This window comes from Rhinoderma darwinii, chromosome 3 (assembly GCF_050947455.1).
Source record: "Rhinoderma darwinii isolate aRhiDar2 chromosome 3, aRhiDar2.hap1, whole genome shotgun sequence".
In the NCBI taxonomy this organism is placed as follows: Eukaryota; Metazoa; Chordata; class Amphibia; order Anura; family Rhinodermatidae; genus Rhinoderma; species Rhinoderma darwinii.
Genome location: NC_134689.1, coordinates 205,558,596 through 205,572,091, shown reverse-complemented (window position 1 = coordinate 205,572,091; position 13,496 = coordinate 205,558,596). Strand labels below are relative to the sequence as shown.

Below are 13,496 nucleotides of genomic sequence, written 5' to 3'. Positions count from 1 at the left end.
GTTTACATTTTTAACTCGTTTTTGGTAGAATAAAAGAAAAAAAGATGATATAACATTTAAAGTATACAATACACAGATGCCTATACGTTTAACATGTATGTCAAATAAACGTAGCTGAAAGCATTAGAATGACATACTGAAGCCTTTACATTAAACCTCTTTCATAATTTTCCTGTGCAGTTGCCTCTCTCACTCTACTATAGACAAGGATCTTAGATCCTTTATTTGGATGGGTGGTACTCCCCGACTTTCCCTTGGTACTCTACAACTACCCACTGAGCAAGGTGGTCTGGTCCTCCTAAATCTCTACCTTTATTCCCGGCCAGCCAACTGGTATATGTTTGTACTCACATACATTTTAACCCTTGTACAGATCTCAAGGCATCACTCTTGTTCTCTCAAGGCCTTAGCTAACTCCTTGTACAGACAGCCCCCACCCCCAGGTCACTCAATCACAATTCCGATGCAGACTGCCTTAATGGTTTGGCAGAGGTCAATGTTATTATTCCAGTCTGAAGAGGTGATCTGGTTGCTTAGGACGCCGTTTTTGCATAACCCGCTCCTGTCCCATGTACAACGGCTTCTTGACCCCAGTGAGTGGGCAGATTTAGGTATCTTTACTTTGAGTGATGTGGTAGTGGAGGGTAAGGTGGCTACTTTAGTGCAGATTAGGGAGAAACACCAGGTCCCCCCATATCTCATGTTTCCTTACTTTCATCTTAGACATGCCCTCTGGTCAAGATTGGCAGGATATAATGTAAGATTGTCTACATCCCCAGTGGAGGATTGGGTGGCACAGGACACATTGGTTAAGACCATGTCACTGCTGTATAAACAACCGTTACGCATCTCATCTAACAAGCTCAATATGGATTTGGACCGCTGGTCCCAAACTCCCCCTCCATATCTACTCATCTTGGCAAAAGACCGCCTAATTCAGATTAAATATTTTCATCAGATCTATTACACGCCTTCCAAATTATTTTGAATGGGACAACTACCCTCTCGTATCTGCCCACATTGTGAAAGAGCAGATGGTTCATTTTTGCATATTTTTTGGGACTGTCCGGTTATTCTTGGTTTCGGGACTGAGGTTATGGAGTTTATTGAACTCAATGTGGGACTCCCTCGAATACTGAATCCCAGAGTTTTGTTTTTTTCTGTTGGTGGTGGATCTTATAAACTCTGTATCTTTCAGATCTCTTATGATGCTTCTCTTGTTTTATTCCAAAAAAAAACACACCCTCACAGATTGGAAGAACCCCAAAGTCCATACGCTACAAGCATTTATTGCAATGGTAAGCTCCAATCTTCCTTTTTTCAAACTCACATATGAGGCACGAGGATGCCCGGATAAGTTTACAAAAATATGGCACCCATGGATAGGTACTCCCATACCAATCGATAGTCCTGACCTTCCTCTCTATTAATACTGAACTTACACTATAACGGGCTACCGATGTGTCTCCTGTTTCTCTTACTCCTCCGCTGGGTTCATCTTATAGACTACAATTTTCACATAATTTTCTTTTTCCTTTTTTTTGTGCTGAAAAGCTGTTTATCAGGTTTTTATTATTTGTTTATGTCACTGTATTGACATATGCATAAAAGTATTGTAGCCTCGTCAGCGTCAGACAGGTAGACCACAAACAGGATTTGGTGTAACAGTACAGAGTTTTATTCAGAGCAAATTAAACAGGGTTTTTCTCCAGCCACAAATAAAGTCCAAAGGAAAAAAAAAACTATAGATGTGCTTTCTTCAGCCAACCAGGAATTCTTAAAAAACCTTTTTTTAGTAACCAAAACTCAGTTTGTTGCTCACCCAGGATCCGTGTATTTTCTGGCAATAGTTTTCCTCTTCAGAAGAGCCCACCAGACCCACTCAGCACTTCACCTTCATGCAAGTCAGTGGGTCTACTTGAATTAAACTAGGAGCCCCACCTGGGCTCGAAGTCAGAGAGAGAAGTACTGGAGCGGCCATTTTTCTTACACTACATCCGCTCCAAAATCCAGGTTATTTTTAAACAATCTGCTTGGTAATCTACATGCTGCTCAGTGCCATTTGCTCTGGGGTTTATACCACTGAGAGTAGCAGTCTCATTGGCACGTACCTGCCATTAAGCACTTTGCCTGCGGTATCCTTATATCTTTATTTCCTGACCTTTTGAAATGTGGTACTTTTGTGGTACTTACTTTGACTGCTGATTATGCTGTGCACCTTTTGTACTTGTACCATTTTTTTTGAGGTCCTAATAAAATTTGCCTTTAAAAAAAAACGTAGACGCTAAACGTGATGTGAACAGGGTCTTAGTCTCATTCTATTCTTGAGACGCCCCATGCAGATCCCAGGAAAAACAGAAACCATGTAATTTTTTTTAACTACTGTAAGTAATATTTGTCTCGAAACAGACCTTACAACTAAGTGCTACTGAAGAATAATGCATTGTGTGTTCTCATATCTCACAGTCATGGACGTGCAAGCTTTTGAAAGGCTCTTGGGACCATGTATGGAGATAATGAAAAGGAACATTGCAAATTATGAAGAACAGCTGGTTGTACTGTTTGGAACAAACATGGACATAACTGACCCTAGTTCCTGAGTAGAAAAACAGCAATGTAGAAGACATGACGAGGAAAAAAATAGCACAGTTGTGGTCAGTCCACAGAGAATGTGTCTGTTTTTTTGTGTAGATGCCAAGCATATTCTGTGATTTTTCTTTTCGTTTTTTGTTTTTTACACATTAGCCCCTTTAGTGGCAGAAGAGCTTGCAATCCATGACTGCTCTGCAATAGCTTTGTTGACAACACTTAAGTTTGTGATATTTTTAACTGATTTATTTTTTTAAGTTATTACAGCCTTTTCTCTGTAAGGAAAGTTGTGATTTTATAGACCATAGACTTCATTTGCAATTGTTCCTAAGTAAATATTTAGATTTAAAAACAATCAGTATTCTGATATAGATGGACCAGTACTATATCGTATCCAAATTGTAGATGCTCAGCTAAGGGATCCAATACATCTGCTACTTGTAGGGTAATCATAAGTAATGGCTTCCGACAAGGAACTTAGCAGTTATTAAAGAGATAGGCTTAGCATGGTTTTGTGCATTGCCTCACTTAGAATGAAAGTAAAAATAGAACCAGTAAGCATGCCACATCATTGGATACAGGACACCACCACTTTTTATCAAGTTGTTTTTATAGTGTAATTGTTCTTTGCTTATTTTCACATTGCTTTCAATTCAGATTTAACAAAAACACGACAAAGAAATATTGCTGAAACTATTTAACACATGAACAAAACACTATCAAATACTACATATACAACACAAAAACGGGTTGGACAGTGATTTTTAGTTTTAAAGCAAACCTGTCACTGACCGATAAATAGACAATAGGCAGATTTATTAATGATGTCACTGGGACCAGTTCTGACACTACAGTGCATTCGGAAAGTCTTTATACCCTTTACATTTTTTCACATTTTGTTATTTGAGGCCTTGTGCTAAAATAATTAAAAAAAATTCTAGTTTTTCCACATCATTCTACATTCAATACCGCATAATGACAAAGTGAAAACAGAATGCTAGTAATGTTTGCTAATTCATTGAAAAGGAAAAATTAAAATATTGCATTGACATAAGTATTTAGACCCTTTACTCAGTACTTAGTTGAAGCACCTTTTGGCAGCGATAACAGCCTCCAGTATTCTTGGGTATGATGCCATGAGGTTTGCAATCCTGGATTTGGGGATTTTCACACAGATCCATCTGCACACAGCATCTTTGGTGCTTTTTTGCAAACTCCATTATGCGTCTTTTACTGAGGACAGGCTTCTTTCTGTACACTCTGTCATAGAGCCCAGATTGCTGCAGTGATGGTTGACCTTTTGAAAGTTTCGCCCATCTGCACACAGGATCTTTGGAGCTCAGCAAGAGTAACCATTGGGTTCTTGGTATCCTCTCTTACCAAGGCCCTTCTCCCCCGGTTACTTAGGTTGGTGGGGCGGCCAGCTCTAGGAAGAGTCCTGGTTGTTCCAAACGTCTTCCATTTAAGAATTATGGAGGCCACTGTGCTCCTGGGAATTTTCAGTGCAGCAGACATTTTTTTTTTTTACCCTTCTCCCGATCTGTGCCTCCACACAATCCTATCTCTGAGCTATACAGGCAGTTCTTTCCTCCTCATGGCTTGGTTTTTGCTCTGATATGCATTGTCAGCAGTGGGACCTTATATAGACAGGGGTGTGTCTTTCCAAATCATGTCCAATCACATTCATTTACCACAGGTGGACTCCAATAAAGGTGTAGAAACATTTCAAAGATGATCTAGAGAAATGGGAGGCCCCAGAGATACATTTCAAGTGTCATAGCAAAGGGTCTGAATACTTACATCCATGCGAAATTTTAGCTTTTCCCTTTTAATAAATTTGCAAAAATTTCTAAAATTCGGTTTTAACTTTGTCATTATGGGGTATTGAGTGCAGAATGATGGAGAAAAACTTGATTTTTTTTTTCATTTTAGCACAAGGCCTCAACATAACAAAATGTGAAAAAAGTGAAAGGGTCTGGAGACTTTCTGAATGCACTGTATGTAAAAACTGGCATTTACTTAAAATGAAAGATGAAGTCTCAGATAATCAAATGGAGAACATTGACACCTATCTGTAATAAACAAGGCCATGCTGTCATACCCAATATGATATCAATACAAGCTTTCCTGATTTTTACAAAAACTACGCTTAGTGTGTCCTTTATGTATGTATTAAAGTAAACATGATCTTGATGGGATATCACGTCTGCCTCAAATATGCTCCTTTTAAAAGTATTTTAAACTTTTTACTAAATTAGTCAAAGACCCCTGGAAAAGTTTCTTTCTGCACATATGTAAGCAAAAGTTGAAAATGCATCCCTTTTTATTGAAGAGCATAAATGTCAGCAATCCATTTGTTGTTAGAAATACGCTATAGTTGCCCATAGACGTACAATAAGTGTTCGATGAAAGTTGCTTGACTGGCAGTTAACCCATGATCTCTGCAATCATACCCACATTATTATGGAGGTCCGCTATCAGATTCCTCTAACTCTACTTCTCTTGTTGGTAAAGGAGGGGACGTTTTTGCCTTCAAAAGCTGATTCTCACCATTTACACTAGTTTTCCAATAGATTGCCAAAAACAACCAGATTCATCAACAAGAATGTAATGTTTATGAGCGCCATATGTTTTGCCATTATATATTGGATACGTGTCGCACTGGCGTTCTTAGAGCCCAACAGAGGAAATTATACTCCATCTATACAGAACATGTGCACATCCATTAAGTGCATTGCAATCTCTGCTATTATCATTGCACAGGTAGGACATATCATCAATGAGGTCTAAGAGAATGTAATATTGCAGCTCTGTAGTATCAGGGCCCCATTATTGTGTCAGCGCCTGGGCCTATCGGAGGGTCATCTTGTGGCCAGTCTGATCCTGTATTTGCCACTTCTACATTGTTTGCATTTCAGTGTGCCCTTCCCCCATCCTACAAAGCAAAATCTTTTTATTTTTGTTTTAGATTATAGTGCAATGCTTTTCACACCTGAAAACCACTAGAGGTGTGATTCAAAAGTTAGTAATTGATTAGAAATTGAAGACACGGTATAGCTGCACCCAAAACATACATAACAAGTTATGTGGGAAAGTTTGTGTATAAATAACAATGTTTTAGCTCATAACACTGTTGCTATCTGTCCATTGCTGCTCATCTAAAACAACTGTGTGCTGGATATGTGACTGCTATGAAGAAATGCAACAGCACTCCTTTAATGTGGTATTATCAAATATTCTAAATGATCAAATGGCTATAGAAAAGAGAACAACACTTGCTTGTATGGGTTGAGGACCTCCAGGAAGACAACACAATTTTTTAATAACCAAATACAATGCTTTTTTTTTTTTTTTTTTTTTATCTCTGATCGGCCTGCTTTCGTTTTCAGATTTCAGATTATTTAACAATTCTGTGCCAGAAGGAGATGTCAGGAATCCCGACCATATTGAAGGAATTTTATTGTACTGCTAACAATGATATCTTTAAAAATAATTAATAAAAGTTTTTTAAATAGGACAAAGGTCCTTAAAGCTCTTTTAAAGTTGGTGATACACATTAGATAAAAGTCTAACGAACCTGACGATTTTGGCAGATGTTGGGGGAAGGGGGCATCGGCATGTTGTATTTTGACATGCCCGATCCTTTGTTCTAGTGGGAGATATCAGAGTGGTCTGGCAATGGCTTATTCCCCTCTCCTCATTAAAATTAATATGCACACTTGGCTGAGCCGAGCATGCATGTTTATGGTGGACTCGAGTGAAATCTTATTCATGACCAGCAAGAGGAAGACCATAGTTATTGGTGTCGCGGATTGCAGGACAGATGCAGTCTGTACATATGTACAAAGTTCTATGTACAAGTTCTAGTTCCATGACATTAATACAGCCATTGATTATTAAGTATTTCATAGAATAAAAGCAAAGTACAGAATAATACAATGCACGTGTATACATATGGTACACAAGAGAGCTGATGTCTTATGTCAGAAATGATGCTAATGATCTCTTTTATTAAGGAGATGTGAGAGCAGGACACCAATACAAGCTGCAGGATGTATCCAGTAAGTACATCAGAAAGTAACCCCTTTTATTTGTCTTCGTGTAATGAGTTTGACACAGCCAGTGGATAAATACTCCCGAGAGTATAGTGTATGTACCAGTTTTTGTTTGTCTTTCTTTCTTCTCATCTCTTTTGAGAAGTGACCTAGTTCTCTCTCTACAGCGGTCCTGTATTATCACATCTGCGTTGTATCCTAGTGAGCGCTCTCCCAGTTAATTACACGTTTGCTGTCAGGAATTTACTAAACCACATATAACCAAAGTTCTGAGAATACTGTGAGAATAGAACAGCTGATCACACAGTTCTCCAACCACAGAGGGATGATCTGTGTTCTGGCTTGGGGACCGTAGAGTGGTTGTCCATGATGAGTAAGCACATGAGAAACACACATATTATATGTTCTATTGACAAATAACATGTTGATTTTGCTTATTGCTAGCAATTCAACAGGAACGTGGATTCATAAAAGGGAATTTAAAGTAAAAAGAAATCGTACCGGTTGGTGAAGTTGAAGATTTTCTCATTGATAACAAGTTGTACTGTTGAGGCCAATGAAACATATTACTCCACACACCACAGAACCAAGTGTCTAAAGGGAGCCCCATTGGGGACAGGGAAGGAAGTGAGTGATGACAATCTCTATACGGTGCTGCAGAATATGTTGGTGCTATGAAAGATACAGGAAATAAATATTTAAAGTGGTAATCCCTAACCAGTGGCTCATATGTAGCTCCTGCTTTATTGCCATCTGCAATTAGTTGTGCATTATTGAAAAGCAGAGGCTGCGGAAACTCACACTTGTGTGGAGCCTTACTGTGTAACTACTCAAGCATGATTCTTCAAGATGCTGCTTGTCATTTACAGTAGAATGACCATGTAAATTAGCTGCATGTGTCAAGTGGAGTGCAGCTTTAACTTTCCGCAGCTGGCAGCCTATGTTACAGAATGAGTCAGTGAGGGGGAATTCACGCGTGTCTAATTGTGGTATAAATTTCTGTGACTGAAAACCATTTCCATTCACCTGAATGGGGTTGTCTCGGTGGCAAGCACATTGATTTCTGCAAACCCTATTTATATGGATTGAACAGTTACAGGAATTTCTGCAACATATCTGCCGTGTGTGAATAGACGATTAGGAAGATTATGTTCAAAACGTGTTGTTTTTTTTTTTTCTCCTACTCTAAAGTTTTGTCCGGATTCTTAAGAGAGGAATATAGAAGAAGAGTCACTGGAATTTACCCCTAGAATATTTTTTTTTTTATTAAGTAACCTGTACTCCATACATGACTAACACACAACATTATATGTCATAGTTATTTCAAGGGCGTTGTAATAATAATTTCGTTGTGAACATTTAGAGTACCAAGATTCCGCTTAAGGCCAGCATCACACAGAGCAGTTTTATGCAGTTTTTTATGTGTTTAAGATCCTAAAGGTAGAAAAAGTCCAATGACAAGACTTACAAGTGTTAGTTAAATTAATTTGGAACATATAGATTAAATTAATATTTGAAAAAAAAAAAACTCAGAAAACTAAAAACGTACCTTCATCTGTCTAGGAAAGCTTCATTATATTAAACTGATTACTAGACTAGATGTTATTTGTTTTGTGGATATGACACGATAACTTATCAGTTGATATTAATTCAACTTCACTTTTCACATGAATAGTTTTAGGTATTAGGATAATGTACAGATGAAATTTTGTGCTAACATAGTTATGATGTGTAATGTCTGCCTAGAAAAACAAACACTCATAGCATATAATGTAGACCACCATATATTAATTTATAATCTAATTACAACCTCAACATTGTATTCTTATTATTTAAAATTGATGTTATATCATTATAATAGTATACTGTACAATCAAGAACGAATAAGGAATAACTGTTTAATATTATGGAAGGTGGTATCCTATCTTAAATGTAAACCATTTAACCAGTATACAATGCCATTAGGAAACTTCTAAACATGTGTGAGGTGGCTCCAGTTTCATGGGATTTTGACAGGACAACTACATAATATCACTTAGTTCTGAAATTGTGGTCTATAGAAAAGCATTGAGTAGTTCTAAAATCTCTTTACAATTGTTATAGTCAAGCAAGTTGGTAAAAGTCCCCTATGGGGACTACAAAAAATGCAAAAAAAAATAGTGCTGCAATGCAAAAAAAAATGTTTTTTTCAAGAAGCTACAAAAACATATAACTATTATATATCCCCACACTCATCTTGGTCCATACAATAAAATTATGCCATATAATAATTTTACGTTCACGCCATCTGAAAATAAAGGAATTGCTTCTTTATGCATTCTCCATACTAAAAAAAAAATCATCAGTTAAACACTACAATATGTTTACCCGAAAATGTTGCCTAAAAAATAAGACTCATCCCACAAAAAAAGCCCTCAAATTGCTTTGTAGCCTTAAAAACCAAAAAGTTAATTCTTTTGGAATGAAGCGAAGAAAAACTGAAAAATGAGCTGCATCCTAATGCCCAAAACGGGGTTAAAGGGGTTATTCAACACTTCAAAACTGCTGCTGTTTGTATCCGCACTAAAACCATTGAAACACACTCCATTTCAATGCAGTTAGATGTCAGCTGTTTGAATGTATCTGTCATATCCATTCTGTCAATGTATGCAGTGTATGGCTGGGTTCACACGACCTATTTTCAGACGTAATGGAGGCGTTTTATGCCTCGAATTACGTCTGAAAAAACGTCCCCAATACGTCGGCAAACATCTGCCTATTGCTTTCAATGGGCTTTACGATGTACTGTGCCGACGACCTGTCATTTTACGCGTCGCTGTCAAAAGACGGCACGTAAAAATACAGCCTCGTCAAAAGAAGTGCAGGACACTTCTTGGGACGTAATTGGAGCAGTTTTTCATTGACTCTATTGAAAACAGCTCCAAAAACACCTCAAAAAACGCCTGAAAAGAAGCCTCAAAAGAAGCTCCAAATTTCATTTTCAGCTTCAAAAACGCCTGAAAATCAGAGGCTGTTTTCTCTGAAATCGGCTCCGTATTTTCAGTCGTTTTTTGTTAAGCGTGTGAACATACCCTATGGATGCACTGCATACATTAAGGCCTCATGCACACGACCGTAGCCATGTGCACGGCCGTGATTTTCGGGTCGGCCGGCAGCGGAGTGTCACCTGCGAGCCGCCCACAAATAGCAGGTCTTGCACATGGCTACGCGATTGCGGGCACGGCCGGCCACTGACTGACAGCCGCATTTTCGGGCCGTGAAAATGCGAAAGAACGGACATGTTCCATAATTCCTGGAACATTTCCACGGCACTGACACCCTTCCGTAGTGCTACGGAAAGGTGTCAGTGTTCAATGAAAGTGAATGGCTGCGTTTTTGCGGACCGCAACTGCGGTCCGCAAAAACGGAGGTTTTTTGCTATCGTGTGCATGGGGCCTAAGTCTGCAAATGTTTTCCTAAAAATTGGAGCAGAAACAGTGTATTGTTACAAAAGAACTAATTTGTTTGAGTAGAGGAGGAAGAATGTGTCAGTCAGAATGGGAACAAACAAAAGCTGATGTTTCCTGTGGACTATGGAGATATCAATAAGGGTATGTTCACACTGGCTTTTTTCGGCCGTCCTGAAAAATCGGAAGCAGAACGCCTACAAACATCTACCCATTGATTTCAATGGGAAAAACTGCGTTCTGTTCCGACAGGACGTTATTTTACGCCTCATTTTCAAATAACGCGTAAAAAGAAGTACATGTCACTTCTTGAGCCGTTTTTTGTGCCATTTTTCATTGATTCAAAAGGAAAACCGCTCCAAAAACGGCCGCAAAAATCGCTAGTTGCTTAAAAAATGGCTGAAAATCAGGAGCGGTTTTCCATTTTGTTAAGCGTGTGAACATACACTTACGTATGCTGTTTTTGTCCAAAATGGGTGGACTGAAGAGCCCTCATTGTTGAATTAAGGCATCGGTGATCCTACCTAGGGTCTGTGCAATTTGCTTTTTACCCTTTGTTTCTTAGATGTGACAGCTGAACTGGAAAGGATGATTTTGGTGTACAGGATAGTGAATCACACAAAATAAAACATCTTACAGATAATACAGCACTGTTAGCATTGTTAGCTTCTGTACACATGCTAAGAGTTATTGAAAGACTAGAAATGTAGTAATTAATTCATTCATATACCGGTTAGGAATTTTGTATATTATAGAACTAAATCTTTGTTTATTAAAGTTCAAAGAAATATGTGTACTGGATTACAGGAATATAATGCCTCTCACAATAATTAAAAAATGTCATTATCAATGAATAATATCTATAAATAAACAGCACTTTTATTATAGAACCTTTTCTACTGTGTATTCATCTACATTTTTGCTTTTTTACTGTTTGTTTTGTTTTAAGGAATAGTCGTGCGTCTGTTTACATCACTAAGGAGCGATGTTGCCTATAGACACAGCAAAACACGTCTACTTTCTAGATTTTCAGCCAAATTCTCATTAAATAAGTCAAGAAACAATCGTTGTAGTTGATAAAAATCATTATTGTGACAGGTTGATACAAGTATGTGTATCCTCTTCCAGTATTAACCCCCTTCCCGCTGCAGTCACTTTTGACCTTCCTGACAGTCTCATTTTTAAAATCTGACATGCCTCACTTTATGTGGTAATAACTCCGGAATGATGTTACATATCTAAGCGATTCTGAGACTGTTTTCTCATGACACATTGTTCTTTATGTTAATGGTAAAATTTGGTCGATACATTCAGTATTTAATTGTGGAAAAACACCCAAATTTTGCTAAAAATTGCAAAAATTAGCATTTTTATCAATTTTAATGTATCTGTTTGTAAGACAGATAGTTAAACTATACAAAACAATTGGTAATTAACATTTCCCATATGTCTACTTTAAATTGGCACCGTTGTTTGAACATCCTTTTATTTTTCTAGGACGTTACAAGGCTTATAACTTTGGCAGAAATTTCTCACATTTTCAAGAAAATTTCAAAAGCCTATTTTCTTAAGAATCAGTTCAATTGTGAAGTGGCTTTGAGGGGCCCCTACATTTCAAACCCCCAAAAATCACCCTATTTTAAAAGCTGCACCCCTCAAGTATTCAACGCAGCATTTAGAATATTTTTTCTTAACCCTTAGGGTATATTCACACGGCTTATTTTCGGTCGTTTTTCGGGCCGTAAACTGACAAAATATTGGAAGCAGGATGCCTCCAAACATCTGTCCGTTGATTTCAATGAGAAAAATGGTGTTCTGTTCTGACGGAGTGATCTTTTACGCGGCCGTTTTTAAAAAGAAAAAACGCCCGCGAAAAAAAAGTGCATGTCACTTCTTGAGCCGTTTTTCATTGACTCAATAGAAAAACAGCTTAAAAAAATGCAGCGAAAAACGCTAGTTGCTTAAAAAAACGGCTGAAAAACAGGGGCTGTTTTCCCTTGAAAACAGCTCTGTATTTTCAGACGTTTTTTGCTAAGCGTGTGAACATACCTTTAGGCATTTCACAGGAATTAAAGCAATGTAGGGGTGAAATTTACAAATTTAATTTTTTTTGCAAAACTTCCATTTTAATCCATTTTTTTCTGTAACACAGAAGCTTTTACCAGAGAAATGCAACTCGATATTTATTACCCACACTCTGTAGTTTTTAGAAATATCCCACATGTGGCCCTAGTGTGCTAATGGACTGAAGCACAAGCCTCAGAAGCAAAGGAGCGCCCATGGATTTTGGGGCATTCATTTTATTAGATTATATTTTAGGCACCATGTCGGGTTTGTAAAGGTCTTGTGGTACCAAAACTAAGAAAACACCCCAAAAAAATACCCCATTTCATCTAGGTGTGTAGTGAGCATTTTGACCCCACAAGTGTTTCATAGATTTTATTAGAACTGGGCCATGAAAATTAATAATTGGATTTTTTCCAATAAATCGTAGAATTTCTTCATTTCCACAAGGACTAAAGGAGATATAGCACCCAAACATTTTTAGAGCAATTTTTCCTGAGTACAACAATACCCTATATGTTGTCATAAACTGCTATGTGGACACATGGCAGGGCTCAGAAGCGAAGGAGTGCCGTTTGGAGTAGGGTTGCACGATGCATCGAAATATCGATACTCTTTTGATGCCATGCACCCTCAAACAGTTCGATATCGTTAATTCATGTATTTCGGTACTAAGCTTTGCGGCCACACAGCTTAGCATTGTAACACATTAATGTATGAGAGCAGGGCTGTGGCTGTGTCATACAGCCATTGCCCCGCTCCTGATTCCTGACAAGTGCGTGTGGTCAGCATGATGTGATGCGACCAGCGCTGCACTAATGAGCGGCGGCTCTGAAGACAGAACATCGTGGCCGCAGTACAAAACACCCCGATGTTCTGTCTTCAGTGCCTGTGCTCATTAGTGCAGCGCCGGCCGCATCACCTCATGCTGACCGCGCACGCACACTTGAGAGTTGTAGTTTCCCAAATGGCGTCACTTTTGGGGGGGTTACCACTGTTTTGACCACTCCAAACTAGGGTTGTCACTGCAATGTCGGGGTAGGGAGATGGACAGGTGAGCCCTAATCTACCCACCACTCAGTCCCTGCCTACTTGCACGGCCCGTCCTAGGCGACGGCGTACAACTGGGCGACGGTCCCTACGCTCAATATGTGTACAACAGACAAACAGACAAGGGTACACAGAAGCTAAGGGAAATGGGGCAGTTGCCCACGGCAACACCGTGAGCAACAAGAGTAGTGAACGAGCCGAGTCAAACCAGGAGTGTACGAGGTACCAAACGCAGAGCAGGAGCGTAGTCAGTAAAGCCAGGGTCTATATGAAGCAGAGGTCAATAGTAATA

General features: G+C 38.7%; 1 protein-coding gene across 3 annotated transcripts in view; it reads left to right on the top strand.

Moving 5' to 3' along the window:
* The window catches only part of PRKAR2B (protein kinase cAMP-dependent type II regulatory subunit beta), a 135,902-nt gene extending 132,376 nt beyond the window's left edge, over window positions 1-3,526 (top strand). For 2 of the 3 annotated variants that reach the window (XM_075857278.1, XM_075857281.1), the window contains exon 11: window positions 2,467-3,526. In XM_075857278.1, coding sequence (XP_075713393.1) covers window positions 2,467-2,600 — 134 coding nt within the window. In that variant the 3' untranslated portion in view covers window positions 2,601-3,526. Of the gene's footprint in view, window positions 1-1,251; window positions 1,299-2,466 lie in introns of all 3 variants that reach the window. The other variant, XM_075857279.1, reaches the window with a different exon arrangement.
* Window positions 3,527-13,496: the final 9,970 nt, after the last annotated feature.